The sequence below is a fragment of the Agelaius tricolor genome, unplaced genomic scaffold (assembly GCF_023055355.1).
Source record: "Agelaius tricolor isolate 1412-34295 unplaced genomic scaffold, bAgeTri1.0.p SCAF_124, whole genome shotgun sequence".
Lineage (NCBI taxonomy): Eukaryota > Metazoa > Chordata > Aves > Passeriformes > Icteridae > Agelaius > Agelaius tricolor.
In genome coordinates this window covers 206,246-231,493 of record NW_027269384.1, presented here as the reverse complement: position 1 = coordinate 231,493, position 25,248 = coordinate 206,246, and the positions used below count along the sequence as shown (strand labels likewise).

The 25,248-nt window shown below is 39.0% G+C and overlaps 1 protein-coding gene and 2 long non-coding RNA genes across 9 annotated transcripts; all 3 read right to left on the bottom strand.

Moving 5' to 3' along the window:
- Nucleotides 1–197: 197 nt before the first annotated feature.
- Nucleotides 198–864, bottom strand: LOC139586551 (uncharacterized). Its single transcript, XR_011677843.1, has 2 exons — nt 493–864; nt 198–339 (listed from the first exon to the last, which is right to left on the bottom strand). It is a non-coding gene; the product is annotated as an uncharacterized lncRNA (long non-coding RNA).
- Nucleotides 865–3,459: 2,595 nt separating this feature from the next.
- RPS5 (ribosomal protein S5) lies at nt 3,460–25,123 on the bottom strand. Of its 7 annotated transcripts, XM_071420074.1 has the most exons (6): nt 24,993–25,122; nt 23,641–23,746; nt 17,319–17,528; nt 14,184–14,312; nt 8,012–8,110; nt 3,460–3,598 (listed from the first exon to the last, which is right to left on the bottom strand). In XM_071420074.1, exons 2-6 carry the CDS (start codon nt 23,743–23,745, stop codon nt 3,530–3,532), a joined length of 612 nt encoding a protein of 203 aa, XP_071276175.1. In that variant the 5' UTR covers nt 23,746; nt 24,993–25,122; the 3' UTR covers nt 3,460–3,529. The 7 variants fall into 7 exon arrangements, with proteins under 7 accessions (XP_071276175.1, XP_071276170.1, XP_071276169.1 ...); XM_071420073.1 differs by lacking the exons at nt 3,460–3,598; nt 8,012–8,110 and adding an exon at nt 11,713–12,234 and having other exon boundaries at nt 24,993–25,123; XM_071420069.1 differs by lacking the exons at nt 3,460–3,598; nt 8,012–8,110; nt 17,319–17,528; nt 23,641–23,746; nt 24,993–25,122 and adding exons at nt 10,727–12,234; nt 16,286–16,766.
- Nucleotides 14,720–15,376, bottom strand: LOC139586571 (uncharacterized). Its single transcript, XR_011677853.1, has 2 exons — nt 15,284–15,376; nt 14,720–14,982 (listed from the first exon to the last, which is right to left on the bottom strand). It is a non-coding gene; the product is annotated as an uncharacterized lncRNA (long non-coding RNA).
- Nucleotides 25,124–25,248: the final 125 nt, after the last annotated feature.

Here is a 25,248-nt window from a genome sequence, read left to right as displayed (position 1 = left end):
AAATTTATCCCCAAAAAATCCCAAATTTTTCCCCCAAAATCCCCAAATTTTATCCCAAAAATTCCCAATTTTTTCCTAAATTTTCCCCCAGAATTCCCAATTTTTACAATTATCCCAAAAATCCCCCAGAATTCCCAGATTTTCCCTAAAATTTCCCAATTTCCTCCCAAATTCCCCAAATTTTTTCCTAAAAATCCCCCAAAATCCCCAAATTTTTCCCCCCAAATTCCTGAATTTCTCCCAAAAATTCCCAATTTTCATCCCAAAAATCTCCCAAAATTCCCCATTTTTGCCCCAAATTTTCCCCCCAAAATCCCCGAATTTTATCCCAAAAAAACCCTGAATTTTATCCCAAAAAATCCCCCAAAATTCCCAATTTTTTTCCTAAATTTTCCCCCAAATTTCCCAATTTTCATCCCAAAAATCCCCCAAAATTCCCAATTTTTTTCCTAAATTTCCCCCAAAATCCCCAAATTTTATCCCAAAAAAAACCCCCAAAATTCCCAATTTTTTTCCTAAATTTCCCCCAAAATTCCCAATTTTTCCCTAAAAAAATCTCAAATTTTCATCCCAAAAATCCCCAAAATTCCCAATTTTCTCCCTCAAAATCCCCAAATTTTCCCAAAAAATCCCCAAATTTTCCCAATTTTCCCCCAGCCCCGCCCAAGCCAAGGAAAATTCCCGGAATTCCGAGGGAATTTCGGGATTTGGGCTCAGGAATTCCCAAATTTGATGGAAAAAATCAAAATAAAATCAAAATAAAATCAAATAAAATCCGGAGCTGGAGGCTCCAAATGGCTCCGAGTGATTTTGGGGGAAATTTGGGAATTTTGGGGAGAAAATTTGGGAATTTTGGGGGGAAAATTTGGGAATTTTGGAGGAAATTTGGGAAAATTTGGGAAAAATTGGGAATTTTGGGGAAAAATTTGGAATTTGGGGGAGATTTGGGGAATTTTGGGGAAAATTTGGGATTTTGGGATTGTTGGGAATATTTGGGAAAAATTTTGGGGAAAATTTGGGAATTTTGGGAAAAATTTGGGAGTTTTGAGGGGAATTAAAACTGGGGGGATTTGGGAATTTTTGGGAAAATTTGGGAATTTTGGGGGGAATTTTGGGCAAAATTGGGAATTTTGGGGGGACTTGGAAATTTTTGGGAAAATTCAGGAATTTTGGGGGGAAATTTGGGGGGAATTTTTGGTAATTTTGGGGGAATTTTTGGTGGGAATTTTGGGGGAAACGTTGGAATTTTGGGGGAATTTTAGGGCAAAATTTGGGAATTTTGGGGGGAAATTTTGGGAAAATTTGGGAGTTTTGGGGGGAATTTTAAGGGAAATTTTAGGAGGGAATTTGGGGGGGATTTGGGAATTTTTGGGGGAATTTTTTGGGGATTTTTGGGGAAAATTTTGAGAATTTTGGGGGAAATTTTGGGGGAAAACTTGGGGATTTTGGGGATTTTTTGGTGAAAATTTGGGAATTTTGGGAGGAAAACTTGGAATTTTGGGGGGAATTTTGGGGCAATTTTTTTAGAATTTTTGGGAGATTCTGGGGAATTTTGGGAATTTTGGGATTGTTGGGGAATATTTGGGGAAAATTTTGGGGGAAAATTGGGAATTTTGGGGAAATAATTATGGGGGAATTTAAAACTGGGGGATTTGGGAATTTTGGGGAAAATTTGGGGGGGAATTTGGGGAATTTTGGGGGGAAATTTGGGGGGAAATTTGGGAATTTTTGGTGAAAATTTGGGAATTTTTGGGAAATTTTTGGTGGAAATTTTGAGAATTTGGGGGGAAACTTTGGAATTTTGGGGGGGAATTTTTGGGGATTTTTTTGGGGAAATTTGGGAATTTTGGGATGAAAACTTGGAATTTTTGGGGCAATTTTTTTAGAATTTTTGGGAGATTCTGGGAATTTTGGGAATTTTGGGATTGTTGGGGAATATTTGGGGAAAATTTTGGGGGAAAATTGGGAATTTTGGGGGAAATTTTGGGGAAATTTGGGAGTTATGGGGGAATTTAAAACTGGGGGGATTTGGGAAATTTTGGGGAAAAAATCCAGGAATTTTGGGGGGAAATTTGGGAATTTTGGGGAAATTTTTGGTGGAAATTTTGAGAATTTTGGGGGAAAACTTTGGAATTTTGGGGGGAATTTTTGGGGATTTTTTTGGGGAAATTTGGGAATTTTGGGAGGAAAACTTGGAATCTTTGGGGGGATTTTGGGCCATTTTTTTAGAATTTTTGGGAGATTCTGGGAAATTTTGGGAATTTTGGGATTGTTGGGGAATATTTGGGGAAAATTTTGGGAAAAATTGGGAATTTTGGGGAAAATTTGGGAATTTTGGGGGAAAATTTGGGAGTTTTGGGGGGGAATTTTGGGGAAAATTTTGGGGAAAATTTGGGAATTTTGGGGGACTTGGAAATTTTTGGGAAAATTCAGGAATTTTGGGGGGAAAATTTGGGAATTTTGGGGGAATTTTTGGTGGAAATTTTGAGAATTTTGGGGGAAAACTTTGGAATTTTGGGGGAATTTTTGGGGGGAATTTTTGGGGATTTTTTTGGGGAAATTTGGGAATTTTGGGATGAAAACTTGGAATTTTTGGGGGAATTTTGGGGCAATTTTTTAGAATTTTTGGGAGATTCTGGGAAATTTTGGGAATTTTGGGATTGTTGGGGGAATATTTGGGGAAAATTTTGGGGGAAAATTGGGAATTTTGGGGAGAATTTTGGGGAGAATTTGGGAGTTTTGGGGGGACTTGGAAATTTTTGGGAAAATTCAGGAATTTTGGGGGGGAAATTTGGGAATTTTGGGAGGGAATTTGGGGGGATTTGGGAATTTTTGGTGAAAATTTGGGAATTTTTGGGAAATTTTTGGTGGAAATTTTGAGAATTTTGGGGGGAAACTTTGGAATTTTGGGGGAATTTTTGGGGAAATTTGGGGGGAATTTTAAGGGAAATTTTGGGAGGGGATTTTTTGGGGGGAATTTTGGGGAAAATTTGGGGGAAAACAGGAATTTTGGGGGGAATTTTTGGTGAAAATTTGGGAATTTTGGGGGGAAAAATGGGAATTTTTGGGGGAATGTTGGGGCAATTTTTTTAGAATTTTTGGGAGATTCTGGGAAATTTTGGGGGGAATTTTGGGAAATTTTTGGGGACCTTTTTGGGGAATTTTGGAGGGAATTTGGGAGATTTTTGGGGGAATTTTGGAATTTGGGGGAATTTTTTGGGAATTTTGGGAGGAATTTTTGGGGGATTTTTTTTTGAGAATTTTTTTAATTTTGGGGGAATTTTTAGGAATTTGGGGGGGGCATTTTAAAGGATTTTTGTGAATTTTTTGGGCCATTTTTGGGGGGGAATTTTGGGCCATTTTTTTTTGGACTTTTTGGGGGAAAATTCTTTTAAAAAAACCCAAAAAAATTCATAAGAAAACCCCAAAAAATCCCCAAAAATCACCACAAACCCCAAGTTGTGACTTTAGCTCCAAATCCATGAATTTTATTGGAATTTTGGGGAATTTTATTGGAATTTTGGGATTTTCAGCGGTTGGATTTGGCCACGCGCTCCAGCTCGTCCTTCTTCTTGATGGCGTACGAGTTGGAGGAGCCCTGGAAATGGAGAAAAAACGGGAATTTTGGGAAAATTGGGAAAATTGGGGATTTTGGGGTGAAATTTGGGGAGTTTGGGGGAAATTTGGGAAAAAAAATGGGGAAATTTGGGGTTAAAATGGGGATTTTAGGGGAAAAAATTGGGATTTTTGGAGGGGGAATTTTGGGGGAAAATTTTGGGAATTTGGGGGAAAAAATTTTGGGAATTTGGGGGAGAATTTGGGAAAAAAATTGAGAATTTGGGGGAAAAATTTCAGGAATTTTGGGGAAAAATTTGGAGAAAAATGGGGAATTTTGGGATTAAAATGGGAATTTTAGGGGAAAATTGGGATTTTTGGAGGGGAATTTTGGGGGAAAAAATTGAGAATTTGGGGGAAATTTTTGGGGAATTTCAGGGAAAATTTTGGAGAATTTGGAGGAAAAATTTCGGGAATTTTGGGGAATTTTGAGGGGGGAATTTGGGGTGAAATTTGGGGTTTTGAGGGGAAAAAAATGGGGAAATTTGGGGTTAAAATGGGGATTTTTAGGGGGAAAAAATTGGGATTTTTGGAGGGGAATTTTGGGGGAAAACTTTTTGGGAATTTGGGGGAAATTTTTGGGGAATTTTAGGAGGAATTTTGGGGGAAAAATGGGGAAATTTGGGGTTAAAATGGGGATTTTAGGGGAAAAAATTGGGATTTTTGGAGGGGAATTTTGGGGAATTTGGAGGAAAAATTTTGGGAATTTGAGGGAAAAATTTTGGGAATTTGGGGGAAATTTTTGGGAATTTTGAGGGGAAATTTGGGGAGTTTGGGGTGAAATTTGGGGAAAAAAATGGGGAAAATTTGGGGTTAAAATGGGGATTTTAGGGGAAAAATTGGGATTTTTGGAGGGGAATTTTGGGGGAAAATTTGGGGAATTTGGGGGAAAAAATTTTGGGAATTTGGGGGAGAATTTGGGAAAAAAATTGAGAATTTGGGGGAAAAATTTCAGGAATTTTGGGGAAAAATTTGGGAGAAAAATGGGGAAATTTGGGGTTAAAATGGGGATTTTAGGGGAAAATTGGGATTTTTGGAGGGGAATTTTGGGGGGAAAAAATTGAGAATTTGGGGGAAATTTTTGGGGAATTTCAGGGAAAATTTTGGAGAATTTGGAGGAAAAATTTCGGGAATTTTGGGGAATTTTGAGGGGGAATTTGGGGGTGAAATTTGGGGTTTGAGGGGAAAAAATGGGGAAAATTGGGGTTTAAAATGGGGATTTTAGGGGAAAAAATTGGGATTTTTGGAGGGGGAATTTTGGGGGAATTTGGAGGAAAAATTTTGGGAATTTGAGGGAAAAATTTTGGGAATTTGGGGGAAATTTTTGGGAATTTTGACGGGGAAATATGGGGAGTTTGGGGTGAAATTTGGGAAAAAAATGGGGAAATTTGGGGTTAAAATGAGGATTTTAGAGGAAAAATTGGGGATTTTTGGAGGGAAATTTTGGGGGAAGAATTTGGAGGAAAAATTTGGGGAATTTTGGGGGAAATTTTTGGGAAAATTTGGGGAAATTTGGGGTTTGGGGGAAGAAAAAGGGGGAAATTTGGGGAAAAAATGGGGAAATTTGGGGTTAAAATGAGGATTTTAAGGGGAAAAATTGGGATTTTTGGAGGGGAATTTTGGGGAATTTGAGGGAAAAATTTTGGGAATTTGAGGGAAAAATTTTGGGGAATTTGGGGTGAGAAAATGGGGAAATTTGGGGAAAAATTGGGGATTTTTGGAGGAAATTTTTGGGGGAAAATTTGGGGAAATTTTTGGGAATTTTGAGTGGAAATTTGGGAAAATTTGGGGATCTGGGGGTGAAAATTGGGGGTTTGGGGGGAGATAAATTTGGGGAAAAAATTGGGAATTTTAGCAGAAAAAATTGGGATTTTTGGAGGGACATTTTGGGGGTTTGGGGGAAAATTTTGGGGAATTTGGGGTAAAAATTTGGGGATTTGGAGGGAAAATTTTGGGGAAAATTTTTGAGAATCTGGAGGAAAAATTTTGGGAATTTGGGGAAAAATTTGGGGGAATTTTGGGGAATTTTGGAGAAATAATGGGGGAAATAATGGGGAAATTTGGGATTAAAATGGGAATTTTAGGGAAAAACATTGGAAATTTGGGGGGAAATTTTTGGGAATTTTGAGGGGGAATTTGGGGTGAAAATTGGGGTTTGAGGGGAAAAATGGGGAAATTTGGGGTTAAAATGGGGATTTTAGGGGAAAAAATTGGGAATTTTGGAGGGAAATTTTTTGGGGAATTTGAGGGAAAAATTTTGGGAATTTGGGGGAAATTTTTGGGAATTTTGAGGGGGAAATTTGGGGAGTTTGGGGTGAAATTTGGGGAAAAAATGGGGAAATTTGGGGTTAAAATGAGGATTTTAGAGGAAAAATTGGGATTTTTGGAGGGAAATTTTGGGGAATTTGAGGGAAAAATTTTGGGAATTTGGGGGGAAATTGGGGTAAAAATTTGGGGAATTTGGGGAAAAATTTGGGGGAAATTTCGGGGAATTCAGGGGGAAATAATGGGGGAAATTTGGGATTAAAATGGGAATTTTAGGGAAAAACATTGGAAATTTGGGGGGAAATTTTGGGGAATTTTGAGGGGGAATTTGGGGTGAAATTTGGGGTTTGGGGGAAGAAAATGGGGAAATTTGGGGAAAAAATGGAGAAATTTGGGGTTAAAATGAGGATTTTAGGGGAAAAAATTGGGATTTTTGGAGGGGAATTTTGGGGAAATTTTTGGGGAATTTTGGGGAAAATTTTGGGAATCTTGAGGGGAAAATTGGGGGCGTTTGGGGGTGAGAAAAAGGGGAAATTTGGGGTTAAAATGGGGATTTTAGGGGAAAAAATTGGGATTTTTGGAGGGAAATTTTTTTGGGAATTTCGGGGAAAATTTGGGGGAAAAATGGGGAATTTTGGGATTAAAATGGGAATTTTAGGGGGAAAAATTGGGAATTTTGGAGGAAGATTTTTTGGGGATTTGAGGGAAAAGTTTGGGGGAATTTGGGGGTAAAATTATGGGAATTTTGATGGGAAAATTGGGGGAGTTTCGGGGGAGAAAATGGGGAAATTTGAGGTTTAAAATGGGGATTTTAGGGGGAAAATTGGGAATTTTGGAGGGGAATTTGGGGGAATTTTGGGGGAAAATTTTGGAGGGAAAATTTCGGGAACTTGAAGGAAAATTTGGGGGGAAAATGGGGAATTTTGAGATTAAAATGGGGATTTTAGGGGAAAAAATTGGGATTTTTGGGGGAAGACTTTTGAGAATTTGAAGGGAAAATTTGGGGAATTTGGAGGGAAAATTTTGGGAATTTGGGGGGAAAATTTTTGGGAAGTTTGAGGGGAAATTGGGGGAATTTGGTGTGAAAATTGGTGATTTGGGGGAAGATAGTGGGAAAAAATCTGGAGTTTTGGGGAAAAATGGGGATTTTGGGGGAAATTTTTGAGAATTTGAGGGAAAATTTTGGGGAATTTGGAGGAAAATTTTGGGGAAATTTGGGGGGAAATTTCAGGAATTTTGAGGGGAAATTTGGGGGAAAATCGAGGGATAAATCAAGAAGAAAATGGGAAAAAATGGGAAAAAAATTGAGGAAAAATGGGGAAAAAAATGGGAAAAAACTGAGGAAAAATCGGGAAAAAATTGAGGAAAAATTGGGGAAAAATGGGAAAAAACTGAGGAAAAATCGGGAAAAAATGGGAAAAAAAGAGGAAAAATGGGAAAAAATTGAGGAAAAGTGGGGGAAAAAATGGGAAAAAATTGAGGAAAAAATCAGAAAAAAATGGGAAAAAATTGAGGAAAAATTGGGAAAAAATGGGAAAAATTGAGGAAAAATGGGAAAAAAAATGGGGGAAAATTGAGGAAAAATCAGAAAAAAATGGGAAAAAATTGAGGAAAAATGGAAAAAAAATTTGAAGGGAAAACAGGGAAAAAAATGGGAAAAATTGAGGAAAAATGGGAAAAAAATGGGAAAATTTTGAGGAAAAATGGGAAAAAAAATTGGGAAAAATTGAGGAAAATGGGAAAAAATGGGAAAAATTGAGGAAAAATGGGGAAAAATTGAGAAAAATTGAGAAAAATGGGAAAAATTGAGGAAAAATGGGAAAAAAAAAGGGAAAAAAATTGAGAAAAAAATGAGAAAAAATTGAGGAAAAATGGGAAAAAAACAGGGAAAAAAGGGAGGAAAATTGGGAAAAAATGAGGAAAAAAATTGAGGAAAAAAGGGGAAAAACTGAGGAAAAATGGGAAAAAATGAGGGAAAAATGGGGAAAAAATGAGAAAAAATTGAGGGAAAAATGGGAAAAAAACAGGGAAAAAAATGGGGGAAAAGGGGGAAAATTTAGGGAAAAGGAATTTTGGGGATTTTTGGGGTGGAATTTTGGGATTTGGGGTGGAATTTTTGGGGTTTTCCCACCTTGGCAGCGTTGATGAGTTCGTCAGCCAAACACTCAGCGATGGTTTTGATGTTCCTGAAGGCGGCTTCACGAGCACCCGTGCACAGCAGCCAAATGGCCTGGAAAAAACAAAATTATCATGGGAATTTGGGGGAAAATGGGGATTTTGGGGAAATTTGGGGGTTTGGGGGGTTTGGGGAAAAAAAAACGGGAAAAAACGGAGAAAAAATGGGGAAAAACGGGGAAAAATGGGGGAAAAATGAGAATTTTGTGAGGAAAAATGAGGGAAAAATGAGAATTTTGTGAGGGAAAAATGGAGAAAATAATGGGAATTTTGGGGGGAAATGGGGAATTTTGGGGAAATTTGGGGGTTTGGGGGGTTTGAGGAAAAAAAAAATGGGGAAAAACGGGGAAAAAATGAGGAAAAATGGGGAAAAAACGGGGAAAAATTGGGAATTTTGTGAGGTAAAATGAGGGAAAAATGAGAATTTTGTGAGGTAAAATGGGGGGGAAATGAGGAAAAATGGAGAAAATAATGGGAATTTTGGGGGGAAATGGGGAATTTTGGGGAAATTTGGGAGTTTGGGGGAAAAAATTTGGAATTTTGGGGGAAGATGTTGAAGGCTTCACGAGCGCCCGTGCACAGCAACCAAATGGCCTGGAAAAAACAAAATTATTGTGGGAATTTTTGGGGGAAAAATGGGGATTTTGGGGAAATTTGGGGGTTTGGGGGGTTTGAGGAAAAAAAAAATGGGGAAAAACGGGGAAAAAATGAGGAAAAATGGGGAAAAAACGGGGAAAAATTGGGAATTTTGTGAGGTAAAATGAGGGAAAAATGAGAATTTTGTGAGGTAAAATGGGGGGGAAATGAGGAAAAATGGAGAAAATAATGGGAATTTTGGGGGGAAATGGGGGATTTTGGGGAAATTTGGGAGTTTGGGGGGGAAAATGGGGAAAAAATTGGGGAAAAATTGGGAAAAAATGGGAATTTTGGGGGGAAATGAGGGAGAAATGAAGGGAAAAATGAGAATTTTGTGAGGTAAAATGGGGGGGAAATGAGGAAAAATGGAGAAAATAATGGGAATTTTGGGGGGGAAATGGAAATTTTGGGGAAGTTTGGGGGAAAAAACGGGGGAAAAAGGGGAAAAAATGGGAATTTTGGGGGGAAAATGAAGGGAAAACTGAGAATTTTGTGAGGTAAAATGGGGGGAAATGAGGAAAAAATGGAGAAAATAATGGGAATTTTGGGGAGAAATTGGGAGTTTTGAAGGAAAAATGAAGGGAAAAATGGGAAAATTGAGAGAAAAATAATGGGAATTTTGGGGGGAAAATGAGGGGAAAATGGGAGGAAAAATGGGGGGGAAATGAGAAAAAATAATGGGGAAAAATAATGGGAATTTGGGGGGAAAATGAGGGGAAAATGAAGGGGAAAATGAGAATTTCGTGAGGTAAAATGGGGGGGGAATGAGGAAAAATGGAGAAAATAATGGGAATTTTGGGGGAAAAGGGAAGATTTTGGGGAAATTTGGGAGTATGGAGAGATTTGGGGGGAAAATGGGGAAAAAATGGGGGAAAACTTGGGAATTTTGGGGGGAAAATGAAGGGAAAAATGAGAATTTTGTGAAGTAAAATGAGGGAAAAATGAGAATTTTGTGAGGTAAAATGGGGGGGAAATGAGGAAAAATTGAGAAAATAATGGGAATTTTGGGGGAAAAATGAAAATTTTGGCGAAATTTGGGAGTTTGGGGGGAAAAATTTGGAATTTTGGGGGAAAATGAGGGGGAAATGTTGAAGGGTTCAGGAGCACCCGTGCACAGCAGCCAAATGGCCTGGAAAAAACAAAATTATCATGGGAATTTGGGGGAAAAATGGGGATTTTGGGGAAATTTGGGGGTTTGGGGAAAAAAAATGGGAAAAAACGGGGAAAAATGGGGAAAAAATGGGGGAAAATGAAGGGAAAAATGAGAATTTTGTGAGGAAAAATGAGGGAAAAATGAGAATTTTGTGAGGAAAAATGAGGGAAAAATGAGAATTTTGTGAGGTAAAATGGGGGAGAAATGAGGAAAAATGGAGAAAATAATGGGAATTTTGGGGGGAAAAGGGAAGATTTTGGGGAAATTTGGGAGTTTGGGGGGAAAAATTTGGAATTTTGGGGGAAGATGTTGAAGGCTTCACGAGCGCCCGTGCACAGCAACCAAATGGCCTGGAAAAAACAAAATTATTGTGGGAATTTGGGGGAAAAATGGGGATTTTGGGGAAATTTGGGGGTTTGGGGGGTTTGGGGAAAAAAAACGGGAAAAAACGGAGAAAAAATGGGGAAAAACGGGGAAAAAATGGGGAAAAAATGGGAATTTTGGGAGGAAAAATGAGGGAAAAATGAGAATTTTGTGAGGGAAAAATGGAGAAAATAATGGGAATTTTGGGGGGAAATGGGGAAATTTGGGGGTTTGGGGGGAAAATGGGGAAAAAATTGGGGAAAAATTGGGAAAAAATGGGAATTTTGGGGGGAAAATGAGGGAGAAATGAAGGGGAAAATGAAGGGAAAAATGAGAATTTTGTGAGGTAAAATGGGGGGGAAATGAGATAAAAATGGAGAAAATAATGGGAATTTTGGGGGGAAATGGGGAATTTTGGGGAAATTTGAGAGTTTGGGGGAAAAAATTTGGAATTTTGGGGGAAGATGTTGAAGGGTTCACGAGCACCCGTGCACAGCAGCCAAATGGCCTGGAAAAAACAAAATTATTGTGGGAATTTGGGGGAAAATGGGGATTTTGGGGAAATTTGGGGGTTTGGGGAAAAAAAATGGGAAAAACCGGGGAAAAAATGGGGAAAAACGGGGAAAAAATGGGGAAAAAATGGGAATTTTGGGGGGAAAATGAGGGAGAAATGAAGGGAAAAATGGGGGAAAGTAAAGGGAAATTGGGGTAAAAAAATTGGGGAAAATGGGGAAAAAACCCCAGGAAAATTGGGGGAAAAATTGGGAATTTTAGGAGAAGAAAAAACAGGAAAAATGAGAAAAAATGGTGGAAAATTGGGGAAAATTGGGAATTTTGGGGGAAAAATGAGGGAGAAATGAAGGGAAAAATGAGAAAAAATGGGAAAAAATAATGGAAATTTTGGGGGGAAAATAATGGGAATTATGGGGAAAAATGGGATTTTAGGGGAAAAAATGAGGGAAACATGAAGGAAAAATAAGAAAAAATGGGGGAGAAATGAGAAAAAATGGCAGAAAATAATGGGAAATTTTGGGGAAAATTGAGAGAAAAATAATGGGAATTTTGGGGGGAAAATGAGGGGAAAATGAAGGGAAAAATGAGAGTTTTGTGAGGTAAAATGGGGGGGAAATGAGGAAAAATGGAGAAAAAAATGGGAATTTTGGGGGGAAAAGGAAGATTTTGGGGAAATTTGGGTGTTTGGAGAGATTTGGGGGAAAAAAACGGGAAGAGAAGGGGAAAAAAGGGGAGAAAATGAAGAAAAAATGAGGAAAAATGAGGGGAAAATGAAGGGAAAAATGAGAATTTTGTGAGGAAAAATGAGGGAAAAATGAGAAATTTGTGAGGTAAAATGGGAGGGAAATGAGGAAAAATGGAGAAAATAATGGGAATTTTGGGGGGAAAAGGGAAGATTTTGGGGAAATTTGGGAGTTTGGGGGGAAAAATTGGGAATTTTGGGGGAAGATGTTGAAGGCTTCACGAGCGCCCGTGCACAGCAACCAAATGGCCTGGAAAAAACAAAATTATTGTGGGAATTTGGGGGAAAAATGGGGATTTTGGGGAAATTTGGGAGTTTGGGGGGTTTGGGGAAAAAAAACGGGAAAAAACGGAGAAAAAATGGGGAAAAACGGGGAAAAAATGGGGAAAAAATGGGAATTTTGGGAGGAAAAATGAGGGAAAAATGAGAATTTTGTGAGGGAAAAATGGAGAAAATAATGGGAATTTTGGGGGGAAATGGGGAAATTTGGGGGTTTGGGGGGAAAATGGGGAAAAAATTGGGGAAAAATTGGGAAAAAATGGGAATTTTGGGGGGAAAATGAGGGAGAAATGAAGGGGAAAATGAAGGGAAAAATGAGAATTTTGTGAGGTAAAATGGGGGGGAAATGAGATAAAAATGGGGGAAATAATGGGAATTTTGGGGGAAAAAGGGAAGATTTTGGGGAAATTTGGGAGTTTGGGGGGAAAAATTTGGAATTTTGGGGGAAGATGTTGAAGGCTTCACGAGCGCCCGTGCACAGCAACCAAATGGCCTGGAAAAAACAAAATTATTGTGGGAATTTGGGGGAAAAATGGGGATTTTGGGGAAATTTGGGAGTTTGGGGGGTTTGGGGAAAAAAAACGGGAAAAAACGGAGAAAAAATGGGGAAAAACGGGGAAAAAATGGGGAAAAAATGGGAATTTTGGGAGGAAAAATGAGGGAAAAATGAGAATTTTGTGAGGGAAAAATGGAGAAAATAATGGGAATTTTGGGGAGAAATGGGGAAATTTGGGGGTTTGGGGGAAAAATGGGGAAAAAATTGGGGAAAAATTGGGAAAAAATGGGAATTTTGGGGGGAAAATGAGGGAGAAATGAAGGGGAAAATGAAGGGAAAAATGAGAATTTTGTGAGGTAAAATGGGGGGGAAATGAGGAAAAATGGAGAAAATAATGGGAATTTTGGGGAAAAAATGGAAGATTTTGGGGAAATTTGGGAGTTTGGGGGAAAAAATTTGGAATTTTGGGGGAAGATGTTGAAGGCTTCACGAGCGCCCGTGCACAGCAGCCAAATGGCCTGGAGAGGAAAAAAATGGGAATTTTGGGGGAAAAATGGGGAGGAAATGAGGAAAAAATGGGGGAAAATAATGGGAATTTTCAGGAAAAAATTTGGAAATTTTTGGGGAAAAAAACCCAGAAAAAATGGTGAAAAATCGGGGGCAAAATGGGAATTTTGGGGGGGAAAGATGAGGGGAAAAATGAGAAAAAATGGGGAAAAATAATGGGAATTTTGGGGTAAAGTAAAGAGGAAGTGGGTGGAAAGATTGGGAATTTTGGGGGAAAAACCCCTGGAAAAATGAGAAAAAAATGAGGGGAAAATGGGAATTGTAGGGGGAAAATTGGGAATTTTGGGGGAAAAATGAGGGAAAAATGAAGGGAAAAATGAGAAATTTGTGAGGAAAAATGAGGGCGAAATGAGTAAAAATGGGGAAAAATCCCCCCCAAAAAAGGGAAAAAATCCCCAAAAAAGGGCAAAAAATCTCCCAAAAAAAGGAATAAATGCCAAAAAAATGGGGAAAAATGGGAATAAAAATGGGGGGAAAATGTGGAAAAAATGTGTTAAAAATATGGCAAAAAATCAGAAAAAAATCAGAGAAAAATCGGAAAAAAAATCGAAAAAAAATCAGAAAAAAATGCAAAAAAAAAGGGAAAAAAGAGGAAATGTTGGGAATGTTGGATTTTGGTAAATTTGGAATATTTTTGGTGGTTTTTACCTGGTTGACCCTGCGCAGAGGGGACACATCCACGGCCTGCCTGCGCACGGTGCTGTGGGGAATGGGGAAATGGGGAAAAATACCCCAAAAAAATGGGCAAAAAATACCCAGAAAATGGGAAAAAATGGGAATAAAAATAGGGGGGAAATGTGTTGAAAATGAGGTAAAAATCAGGGGAAAATGAGGGAAAAAATCACGAAAAAATCAGAAAAAAATCGAAAAAAATCAGAAAAAAATCGAAAAAAAATCGGAAAAAAATCGAAAAAAAATCGAAAAAAAATCGGAAAAAAATGCAAAAAAAAAAGGGAAAAAAGGGGAAATGAAGGGGACATGTTGGGAATGTTGGAATTTTGGAAAATTTTGGGTTTTTACCTGGTTGACCCTGCGCAGAGGGGACACATCCACGGCCTGCCTGCGCACGGTGCCGGCCCGGCCGATGGGGATGGGGAAAAATGGGGAAAAATACCCAAAAAAAAGGGAAAAAATGGGAATAAAAATGGGGGGAAAGGGTGGAAAAATGTGGTAAAAATCAGGGAAAAATGAGGTAAAAATGAGGGAAAAAATCAGAAAAAAATCAGAAAAAAAATCAGAAAAAAATCGAAAAAAAATCGAAAAAAATCGGAAAAAATCGGAAAAAAAAGGGAAAAAATCAGGAAAAAAAGGGGAAAAAAGGGGGAAATGTTGGGAATGTTGGATTTTGGTAAATTTGGAATATTTTTGGTGGTTTTTACCTGGTTGACCCTGCGCAGAGGGGACACATCCACGGCCTGCCTGCGCACGGTGCCGGCCCGGCCGATGCGCGTGGAATCCTCGCGGGGCCCGGAGTTGATGATGGCGTTGACCAAAACCTGCAGGGGGTTCTGGAAAAGCCCAGAAAATCAGGGAATTGCACCCAAAAAATTCCCATCACAATTCCAGAAAAATCCATTCCAAAATGGCTTTTTTAATCCCCACAAAAAATCCCATTTGGATCCCTCTATTTTTGCCACTAAAAATCAGATTTTAACCCCGTTTTCCCTATGAAAATCTCGATTTTTTCCTTCATTTTTCCTGGGATTCTTTCCCTGTTTTGGCCCCTAAAAATCTCAGTTCCACACCCCTAAAATTCCCATTTTTTCCTCATTTTCCCCTAAAGATCCCTTTACTTCCTCCTAAACAAAATCTGCTTTTTCCCCCCATTTTCCCCCCTAAAAATGGCATTTTTTCACCTAAAAACTCCATTTTTCCCCCTAAAATTCCCATTTTTGCTCCTAAAATTCCCATTTCCCCCTCATTTTTCCCCAAAAATCCCTTTCTTTTCTCCCAAATAAACCTGACTTTTTCCCCCATTTTTACCCCTAAAAACTCCATTTTTCCCCCTAAAAATCTCATTTTTCCTCCTAAAATTCCCATTTTTTGCCTCATTTTCCCCTAAAAACCCCTTTATTTCCTCCTAAAAAAATCTGATTTTTCCTTCCATTTTCCCCCTAAAAATCTCATTTTTTCACCATTTTTCCCACTAAAAATCTCATTTTTTCACCATTTTTCCTCCTAAAACTCCCATTTTTCCCTCATTTTCCCCTAAAAAACCCGTTATTTCCTCCTAAAAAAATCTGATTTTTTCTTCCATTTTCCCCCTAAAAATCCCATTTTTCCCCCATTTTTGCCCCTAAAAATCCCATTTTTTCCTCCTAAAATTCCCATTTTTCCTCATTTTCCCCCCTAAAAATCTTTTTTCCTTGTCCAAAAAAACCTGATTTTTTCTTCCATTTTTCCCCCTAAAAATCCCATTTTTCCCCCATTTTTCCCTCTAAAAATGTCATTTTCCCCCCTAAAAATCCCATTTTTTCACCATTTTTCGCCCTAAAAACGCCATTTTTTCACCGTTTTTCACAGGGTTTTTTCCCATTTTCCCCATTTTTTTGGATTTTTTACCTCCCCAGTGAGCAGGTGAATGATTTCACAGCCGTGTTTCACCATCCTCACCCTCATCAGCTTCTTCCCATTTTTCCCCCTAAAATTCCCATTTTTTCCTCATTTTTCCCTAAAATTCCCATTTTTTGTCCTCCTAAAAAAAAATCTCATTTTTCCCCCTAAAAACCCCATTTTCCCCCCTAAAAAATCTCATTTTTCCCCCATTTTTCCTCCTAAAAATTTCATTTTTTGACCTAAAATCGTCATTTTTTCACCGTTTTTCACCGGATTTTTTTCTTTTTTTTCCCCCAAATCTCAATTTTTGGATTTTTTACCTCCCCAGTGAGCAGGTGGATGATTTCAAAGGCGTGTTTCACCATCCTCACCCTCATCAGCTTCTTCCCATTTTTCCCCCTCAAATCCTCATTTTCCCCCCTAAAATTCCCATTTTTGCTCCATTTTTCCTGGGATTTTTTCCCCATTTCCCTCCAATTTTTCCTCCTAAAATTCCCATTTTTCCCCTCATTTTCCCCCTTAAAAATTGCCATTTTTCCCCCTAAAATTGCCATTTTTCCCCCTAAAAATCCCATTTTTCCCTCATTTTCCCCTAAAAAACCCGTTATTTCCTCCTAAAAAAATCTGATTTTTTCTTCCATTTTCCCCCTAAAAATCCCATTTTTCCCCCATTTTTGCCCCTAAAAATCCTATTTTTTCCTCCTAAAATTCCCATTTTTCCTCATTTTCCCCCCTAAAAATCTTTTTTCCTTGTCCAAAAAAACCTGATTTTTTCTTCCATTTTTCCCCCTAAAAATCCCATTTTTCCCCCATTTTTCCCCCTAAAAATCCCATTTTTTCCCCGTTTTTCCCCCTAAAATCCCCATTTTTTCACCGTTTTTCACGGAATTTTTTGTCCAAATCCCCAAATTTTTGGATTTTTTACCTCCCCAGTGAGCAGGTGGATGATTTCACAGCCGTGTTTCACAATCCTCACAGTCATCAGCTTCTTCCCATTATTCCCCCTCAAATCCTCATTTTCCCTCCTAAAATTCCCATTTTTTTTCCTCATTTTTCCCTAAAATTCCCATTTTTTGTCCACCTAAAACAATCCCATTTTTCCCCCTAAAAATCCCATTTTCCCCCCATTTTTCCTCCTAAAAATCTCATTTTTTCCCCGTTTTTTCGCCCTAAAATTGTCATTTTTTCACCGTTTTTCACGGGGTTTTTTCCCATTTTCCCCATTTTTTTTATTTCCTCACCTCCCCAGTGAGCAGGTGAATGATTTCACAGCCGTGTTTCACAATCCTCACAGTCATCAGCTTCTTCCCATTTTTCCCCCTAAAATTCCCATTTTTTCCTCATTTTTCCCTAAAATTCCCATTTTTTGTCCTCCTAAAAAAAAATCTCATTTTTCCCCCTAAAAACCCCATTTTCCCCCCTAAAAAATCTCATTTTTCCCCCATTTTTCCTCCTAAAAATTTCATTTTTTCACCATTTTTCCCCCTAAAAATTTCATTTTTTCACCATTTTTCCCCCTAAAAACACCATTTTTTCACCGTTTTTCACCGGATTTTTTTCTTTTTTTTCCCCCAAATCCCCAAATTTTTGGATTTTTTACCTCCCCAGTGAGCAGGTGGATGATTTCAAAGGTGTGTTTGACGATCCTCACCCTCATCAGCTTCTTCCCATTATTCCCCCTCAAATTCCCATTTTTGCCCCTAAAATCCCCATTTTTGCTCCATTTTTCCTGGGATTTTTTTCCCCATTTCCCTCCAATTTTCCCTCCCACATTTCCCATTTTTCCCACGATTTCACCCCCTAAAAATCCCATTTTTCTTCCATTTTTCCACCTAAAAATCTCATTTTTTCGCCGTTTTTTCCCCTAAAAACGTCATTTTTTCACCTAAAATCGTCATTTTTCCACCGTTTTTCACGGGGTTTTTTCCCATTTTCCCCATTTTTTTTGGATTTTTTACCTCCCCAGTGAGCAGGTGAATGATTTCAAAGGCGTGTTTGACGATCCTCACAGTCATCAGCTTTTTCCCGTTGTTCCTGCCGTGCATCATCATGGAGTTGGTCAGGCGCTCCACGATCGGGCACTGCGCCTTGCGGAAGCGCTTGGCGGCGTAACGGCCGGCGGAGTGAGGGAGGTACTTGGCGTATTTCTCCTTCACTGCGATGTAATCCTGGAATTCACAAAAATTCCACAGTTTTGGGGTCAGTTTTGGGGTGAAAACCCAAAAAAATCCCGGATTTCTGGCTCAAATCCCATAAAAATCGCATTAAAATTGGAATTTTTGTCATTGAGTTAAAGCGGAGTCAAGGAGCTGTTGGGGAATTTCTCCTTCACCGCGATGTAATCCTGGAATTCACAAAAATTTGGGAATTTTGGGGTCAGTTTTGGGGTTAAAACCCAAAAAAATCCCGAAATTTTAGCTCAAATTGGGTGAAAATCCCATAAAAATTGGAATTTTCGTCATTGAGTTAAAGCGGAGTGAAGGAGTTCCTGGTGAATTTTTCCTTCACTGCGATGTAATCCTGAAAATCCCAAAATTTGGGGTCAGTTTTGGGGTCAAAAGCATGAAAAATCCCGGATTTCTGGCTCAAATCCCATAAAAATCGCATTAAAATTGGAATTTTTGTCATTGAGTTAAAGCGGAGTCAAGGAGCTGTTGGGGAATTTCTCCTTCACCGCGATGTAATCCTGGAATTCACAAAAATTTGGGAATTTTGGGGTCAGTTTTGGGGTTAAAACCCAAAAAAATCCCAAAATTTTTGTTAAAATTGGGTGAAAATTCTGATTATTTTCAATCGCATTAAGGCAGAGTTAAGGAGCCCTTGGCGTATTTCTCCTTCACAGCAATGTAATCCTGGAATTCACAAAAATTTGGGAATTTTGGGGTCAGGTTTGGGGTCAAAAGCCTGAAAAATTGCAAAATTTTAGCTCAAATCCCATAAAAATCCCATTAAAATTGGAATTTTTGTCATTGAGTTTATGTGGAGTGAGGCAGGTACTTGGTGTATTTCTCCTTCACTGCGATGTAATCCTGGAAATACCAAAAATTCCAAATTTTGGGGTCACTTTTGGGGTCAAAACCCAAAAAAATCCCCAAATTCTTGCTCAATTTGGGTCAAAATTCCGATTATTTCCTATGGCGTTAATGTGGAGTGAAGGAGTTCCTGGTGAATTTTTCCTTCATTGTGATGTAATCCTGCAAATACCAAAATTTTGGGAGTTTTGGGGTCAGTTTTGGGGTCAAAACCCTGAAAAATCCCGGATTTCTGGCTCAAATCCCATAAAAATCCCATGAAAATTGGAATATTTCTCATTGAGTTAAAGCGGAGTGAAGGAGCTCTTGCGGAATTTCTCCTTCATTGTGATGTAACCTAAAAAAACTGGGAATTTCAGAAAATTTGGGGTCACTTTTGGGGTCAAAACCTAAAAAATTGCGAATTTCTGGCTCAAATTGGGTCAAAATTCCCATTATTTCCAATCGCACTAAGGCGGAGTTAAGGAGCCTTTGGTGAATTTCTCCTTTACTGAGATGTAATCCTGGAAATCCCAAAATTTGGGGTCAGTTTTGGGGTCAAAAGCCTAAAAAATCCTGAAATTTTAGCTCAAATCCCATAAAAATCCCATAAAAATCCCGTAAAAATCCCATTAAAATTGAGATATTTGTCATTGAGTTAAAGCGGAGTGAGGCAGGTACTTGGCGTATTTCTCCTTCACTGCGATGTAATCCTGGAATTCACAAAAATTTGGGAATTTTGGGGTCAGTTTTGGGGTTAAAACCCAAAAAATCCCGGATTTCTGGCTCAATTTGGGTCAAAATTCCCATTATTTCCTATGGCGTTAATGTGAAGTGAGGCAGGTACTTGGTGTATTTCTCCTTCACTGCGATGTAATCCTGGAAATACCAAAAATTTGGGGTCAGTTTTGGGGTCAAAACCCAAAAAAATCCCAAAATTTTAGCTCAAATTGGGTGAAAATCCCATAAAAATTGGAATTTTCGTCATTGAGTTAAGGTGGAGTGAAGGAGTTCCTGGTGAATTTTTCCTTCACTGCGATGTAATCCTGGAAATGACAAAATTTGGGGAGTTTTGGGGTCAGTTTTGGGGTCAAAAGCCTCAAAAATCGCAAATTTCTGGCTCAATTTGGGTCAAAATTCCCATTATTTCCTATGGTGTTAAGGTGGAGTCAAGGAGTTCTGGGGAACTTCTCCTTCATTGTGAGGTAATCCTGGAAATTCCAAAATTTGGGGAATTTTGAGATTGGTTTTGGTGATCCTGAATCCCAAATTTGGGGAATTTTGGGGTCAGTTTTGGGGTCAAAAGCCTCAAAAATCCCGGATTTCTGGCTCAAATCCCATAAAAATCCCATTAAAATTGGAATATTTCTCATTGAGTTAATGTGGAGTGAGGCAGGTACTTGGTGTATTTCTCCTTCACCGCGATGTAATCCTAGAATTCACAAAAATTTGGGAATTTTAGGGTCAGTTTTGGGGTTAAAAGCCTGAAAAATCGCAAAATTTTTGCGCAAATCGGGTGAAAATTGGAATTTTTGTCATTGAGTTAAAGCAGAGTCAAGGAGCTCTTGGGGAATTTTTCCTTTATTGAGATGTAATCCTGGAAATCCCAAATTTTGGGGTCAGTTTTGGGGTCAAAAGCCAAAAAAATCCCGAAATTTTAGCTCAAATTGGGTGAAAATCCCATAAAAATTGGAATTTTCGTCATTGAGTTAAGGTGGAGTGAAGGAGTTCCTGGTGAATTTTTCCTTCACTGAGATGTAATCCTGGAAATGACAAAATTTTGGGGAGTTTTGGGGTCAGTTTTGGGGTCAAAAGCCTCAAAAATCGCAAATTTCTGGCTCAATTTGGGTCAAAATTCCCATTATTTCCTATGGTGTTAAGGTGGAGTCAAGGAGTTCTTGGGGAACTTCTCCTTCATTGTGAGGTAATCCTGGAAATTCCAAAATTTGGGGAATTTTGAGATTGGTTTTGGTGATCCTGAATCCCAAATTTGGGGAATTTTGGGGTCAGTTTTGGGGTTAAAACCCAAAAAAATCCCAAAATTTTAGCTCAAATCCCATAAAAATCCCATTAAAATTCCAATATTTGTCATAGAGTTAATGTGGAGTGAGGCAGGTACTTGGTGTATTTCTCCTTCACTGCGATGTAATCCTGGAATTCACAAAAATTCCAAATTTTGGGGTCAGTTTTGGGGTTAAAAGCCTAAAAAATCGCAAAATTTTTGCGCAAATCGGGTGAAAATTGGAATTTTTGTCATTGAGTTAATGTGGAGTGAGGGAGGTACTTGGTGTATTTCTCCTTCACTGCAATGTAATCCTGGAATTCACAAAAATTTGGGGAATTTTGGGGTCAGTTTTGGGGTCAAAACCCAAAAAAATCCCCAAATTTTCGTTAAAATTGGGTCAAAATTCCGATTATTTCCTATGGCGTTAATGTGGAGTGAAGGAGTTCCTGGTGAATTTTTCCTTCATTGTGATGTAATCCTGCAAATACCAAAATTTTGGGAGTTTTGGGGTCAGTTTTGGGGTTAAAAGCCTCAAAAATCCCGGATTTCTGGCTCAAATCCCATAAAAATCCCATGAAAATTGGAATATTTCTCATTGAGTTAAAGCGGAGTGAAGGAGTTCTTGCGGAATTTCTCCTTCATTGTGATGTAACCTAAAAAACCTGGGAATTTCAGAAAATTTGGGGTCACTTTTGGGGTCAAAACCTAAAAAATTGCGAATTTCTGGCTCAAATTGGGTCAAAATTCCCATTATTTCCAATCGCACTAAGGCGGAGTTAAGGAGCCTTTGGTGAATTTCTCCTTTATTGAGATGTAATCCTGGAAATCCCAAAATTTGGGGTCAGTTTTGGGGTCAAAAGCCAAAAAAATCCTGAAATTTTAGCTCAAATCACATAAAAATCCCATAAAAATCCTATTAAAATCCCATAAAAATTCAAATATTTGTCATTGAGTTAATGCGGAGTGAGGCAGGTACTTGGTGTATTTCTCCTTCACTGCGATGTAATCCTGGAATTCACAAAAATTTGGGAATTTTGGGGTCAGTTTTGGGGTTAAAAGCCTAAAAAATCGCGAATTTCTGGCTCAAATTGGGTAAAAATCCCATAAAAATTGGAATATTTTTCATTGATTTTAAGTGGAGTCAAGGAGCTCTTGGGGAATTTTTCCTTGGCTGTGATTCCAAATTTCTGGGGAATTTTGGGCTTGGTTTTGGTGATCCTGAATCCCAAATCTGGGAAATTTTGGGGGTCAAAACCCTAAAAAAACCCAAAAAATTTTCGCTCAATTGGGTCAAAATTCCCATTATTTCCTATTGCATTAAGGCGGGTTTAAGGAGCTCTTGGGGAATTTTTCCTTGACTGTGATTCCAAATTTTTGGGGAATGTTGGGATTGGTTTTGGTGCTCCTGAATCCCAAATTTGGGGAATTTTGGGGTCAAAACCCTGAAAAATCCCAAAATTTTCGCTCAAATTGGGTCAAAAATCCCATAAAAATTCAAATATTTTTATTGATTTAAAGTGGAATGAAAGAGCTCTTTGGAAATTTTTCTTTTACTGTGATTCCAAAATTTTTGGGGAATGTTGGGCTTGGTTTTTGGTGCTCCTGAATCCCAAATTTTAGGAATTTTGGGGTCAAAACCCTGAAAATCCCAAATTTTTGCTCAAATTGGGTCAAAATTCCCATTATTTCCTATGGCGTTAACATGGAGAGAAGGAGCCCTTGGGGAATTTTTCCTTTACTGGGATTCCAAATTTTTGGGGAATTTTGGGGTCAAAACCCTGAAAAATCCCAAAATTTTACCTGAAATCCCATCAAAATTCAAATATTTTTCATTGAGTTAAAGTGGATTTAAGGAGTTCTTGGGGAATTTCTCCTTTGCTGTGATTCCAATTTTTGGGGGAATTTTGGGATTGGTTTTGGTGCTCCTGAATCCCAAATCTGGGGAATTTTGGAGTCAGTTTTGGGGTCAAAACCCTCAAAAATCCCAAAATTTTTGCTCAAATTGGGTCAAAATTCTGATTATTTTCAATCAAAGTAAAGGTGGGTTGAAAGGAATTCTTGGGGAATTTTTCCTTGACTGTGATTCCAAATTTCTGGGGAATTTTGGGATTGGTTTTGGTGCTCCTGAATCCCAAATTTCCTGGAATTTTGGGGTCAAAACCCTGAAAAATCCAAAATTTTCTCTCAAATTGTGTCAAAATTCTGATTATTTATGATCGCATTAAGGTGGGTTTAAGGAGCTCTTGGTGAATTTTTCCTTGACTGTGATTCCAAATTTTTGGGGGGAATTTTGGGATTGGTTTTGGTGCTCCTGAATCCCAAATCTGGGGAATTTTGGGGTCAAAACCCTGAAAAATCCCAAAATTTTCGCTCAAATTGGGTCAAAATTCTGATTATTTTCAATCAAAGTAAGGTGGGTTGAAGGAATTCTTGGGGAATTTTCCTTGACTGTGATTCCAAATTTCTGGGGAATTTTGGGATTGGTTTTTGGTGCTCCTGAATCCCAAATTTCCTGGAATTTTGGGGTCAAAACCCTCAAAAATCCCAAAATTTTTGCTCAAATTGGGTGAAAATTCTGATTATTTTCAATCGCATTAAGGTGGATTGAAGGAGTTCTTGGGGAATTTTTCCTTGACTGTGATTCCAAATTTTTGGGGAATGTTGGGCTTGGTTTTGGTGCTCCTGAATCCCAAATTTGGGGAATTTTGGGGTCAAAACCCTGAAAAATCCCAAAATTTTCGCTCAAATTGGGTCAAAAATCCCATAAAAATTCAAATATTTTTATTGATTTAAAGTGGAATGAAAGAGCTCTTTGGAAATTTTTCTTTTACTGTGATTCCAAAATTTTTGGGGAATGTTGGGCTTGGTTTTTGGTGCTCCTGAATCCCAAATTTGGGAAATTTTGGGGTCAAAAGCCTAAAAAATCCCAAATTTTGCTCAATTTGGGTCAAAATTCCCATTATTTCCTATGGCGTTAACATGGAGTGAAGGAGCCCTTGGGGAATTTTCCTTTACTGGGATTCCAAATTTTTGGGGAATTTTGGGGTCACTTTTGGGGTCAAAACCCTGAAAAATCCCCAACTTTTTGTTAAAATTGGGGTGAAAATTCTGATTATTTTCCATCGCATTACAGTGGAGTCAAGGAATTAATAGTGAATTTTTCCTTGGCTTTGATTCCAAATTTTGGGGGAATTTTGGGATTGGTTTTGGTGCTCCTGAATCCCAAATTTCCTGGAATTTTTGGGGAATTTTGGGATCCCCCACCTGCAGGGAGATGTCGTTGATCTGGACGTCGTCCGTGCTCCATTTCCCGAACAATTTGATGTCCGGGGTCTCCGTCACCGCTGGAGCCGTCTCCCAGTCCGTCATTCTGGGGGAAAAAACGGGAAAAATGGGAAAAATTGTGGGGGGGGAAAAGTGGGAAAAATGTGGGAAAAATGATGGGAAAAAAGGGGGGGGAATGTGGGGAAAAGTGTGGGGGAAAATGGGGGAAAAGAGAGGAAAAAATGGGGGAAAAAGTGAATGAAAAGTGGATGAAAAGAGGGGGAAAATGTGGGGGAAAAATGGGGGGAAATGTGGGTGAAAAGAGGGGAAAAATGTAGGGGGAAACTGGGAAAAAATGGGGAAAAATGTGGGGGAAAAGTGGAGGGGAAGTGGGGGGGAAAATGGGAAAAATGGGGAAAAATGATGGGAAATAGGGAGGGGAAATGGGGGAAAAGTGGGGGGAAAAGTGGGAAAAAAGCAGGGAAATTGCAGAAAAAAATGGGAAAAAAGGGGGGGGAAATGGGAAAAATGTGAGAAAATTGATGGGAAAAAGGTGGGGGGAATGTGGGATAAAGTGGGGGAAAAAGTGGAAGAAAATTGGATGAAAAGAGGGGAAAAATGTGGGAGGGAAAGGGGGAAAAATGGGGGGAAAGTGTGGGAAAAGAGGGGAAAAAACGTGGGGGGGAAAGTGTGGGAAAAGAGGGAAAATAAATGTGGGGGAAAAGTGGGAAAAATGGGGGAAAGTGGGGAAAAGGAAGGAAAAGAAAAAGTGGGGAAATGTTGGGATCCCAGTTTTCCATCGGGAACCTCCTTTTCCAGCTCCACATCTTAATTTTTCTCACTCTGGATCCCTTTTTTTCCTCTCAAGATTCTCTTTTTCCTAATATTATTTCCATTTTTCCCACTCTAAATCCTTTTTTTCCTGCTCTGAACAATTTTTCCCCCATTCTGGATCCTTTATTTCCGATTCCCCCTCAACCTCTAAATCCCATTTCCCCACTATTTTCCCTCATTTCCGATTCTTATTCCCCCTTTTTCCCCTCAACTTTTTCCCAATCCTCCTTTTCCCTCCCTAAACCCCCCAATCCCAGTAATCCCAACCCAATCTTTTAATTTAAAACCAAATTTAAAAAACCGAGACCGCCACTTCCCTCCCCCCCTTCCCCTCATGGCCGCTGCCCCCCCCCACCGCTCCCATCTCCATTTTTCCCCTTTTTCCGGCTCTCACCGCCCAAATTCCCACCCCGCCACCTTCCCCATCCCTATTTTCCCCTCACAAATCCCATTTTTCCCCTCACAAATCCCATTTTTCCCAGAAAAATTCCCGTTTTTCCCCGCGCTCCCCCTCTCACATGGCGGCTCCTTCTCCTCCGACTCGGCAAAAAGAGCACTACGGGGCTTCCCGGCCCCTTATATAGCGGGCAGGGGTTCACTTCCGGCGACGCATGCGCAGTTTTGCTGTACGGAAAACTACTTCCGTCTTCCCGCCCGCCTCTCTATATTGCGCATGCGCTCTAGCGATGTTACGGACGCGGCCGCCATGTTTGTTACGGGCATTCGCCTCAGAGGCCGCCGGGGTTGGTTTTAAGGGGGTAAAAACACGCGTGG

Excerpts from the sequence above, each read along its gene's own strand:
- RPS5 (XM_071420069.1), bottom strand. The coding sequence starts at position 14,212 with ATGTGTCCCCTCTGCGCAGGGTCAACCAG. Across the intron at positions 12,235-14,183 it reads CTCTGCGCAGGGTCAACCAG|GCCATTTGGTTGCTGTGCAC; the intron begins GTAAAAACCACC and ends TGTTTTTTCCAG.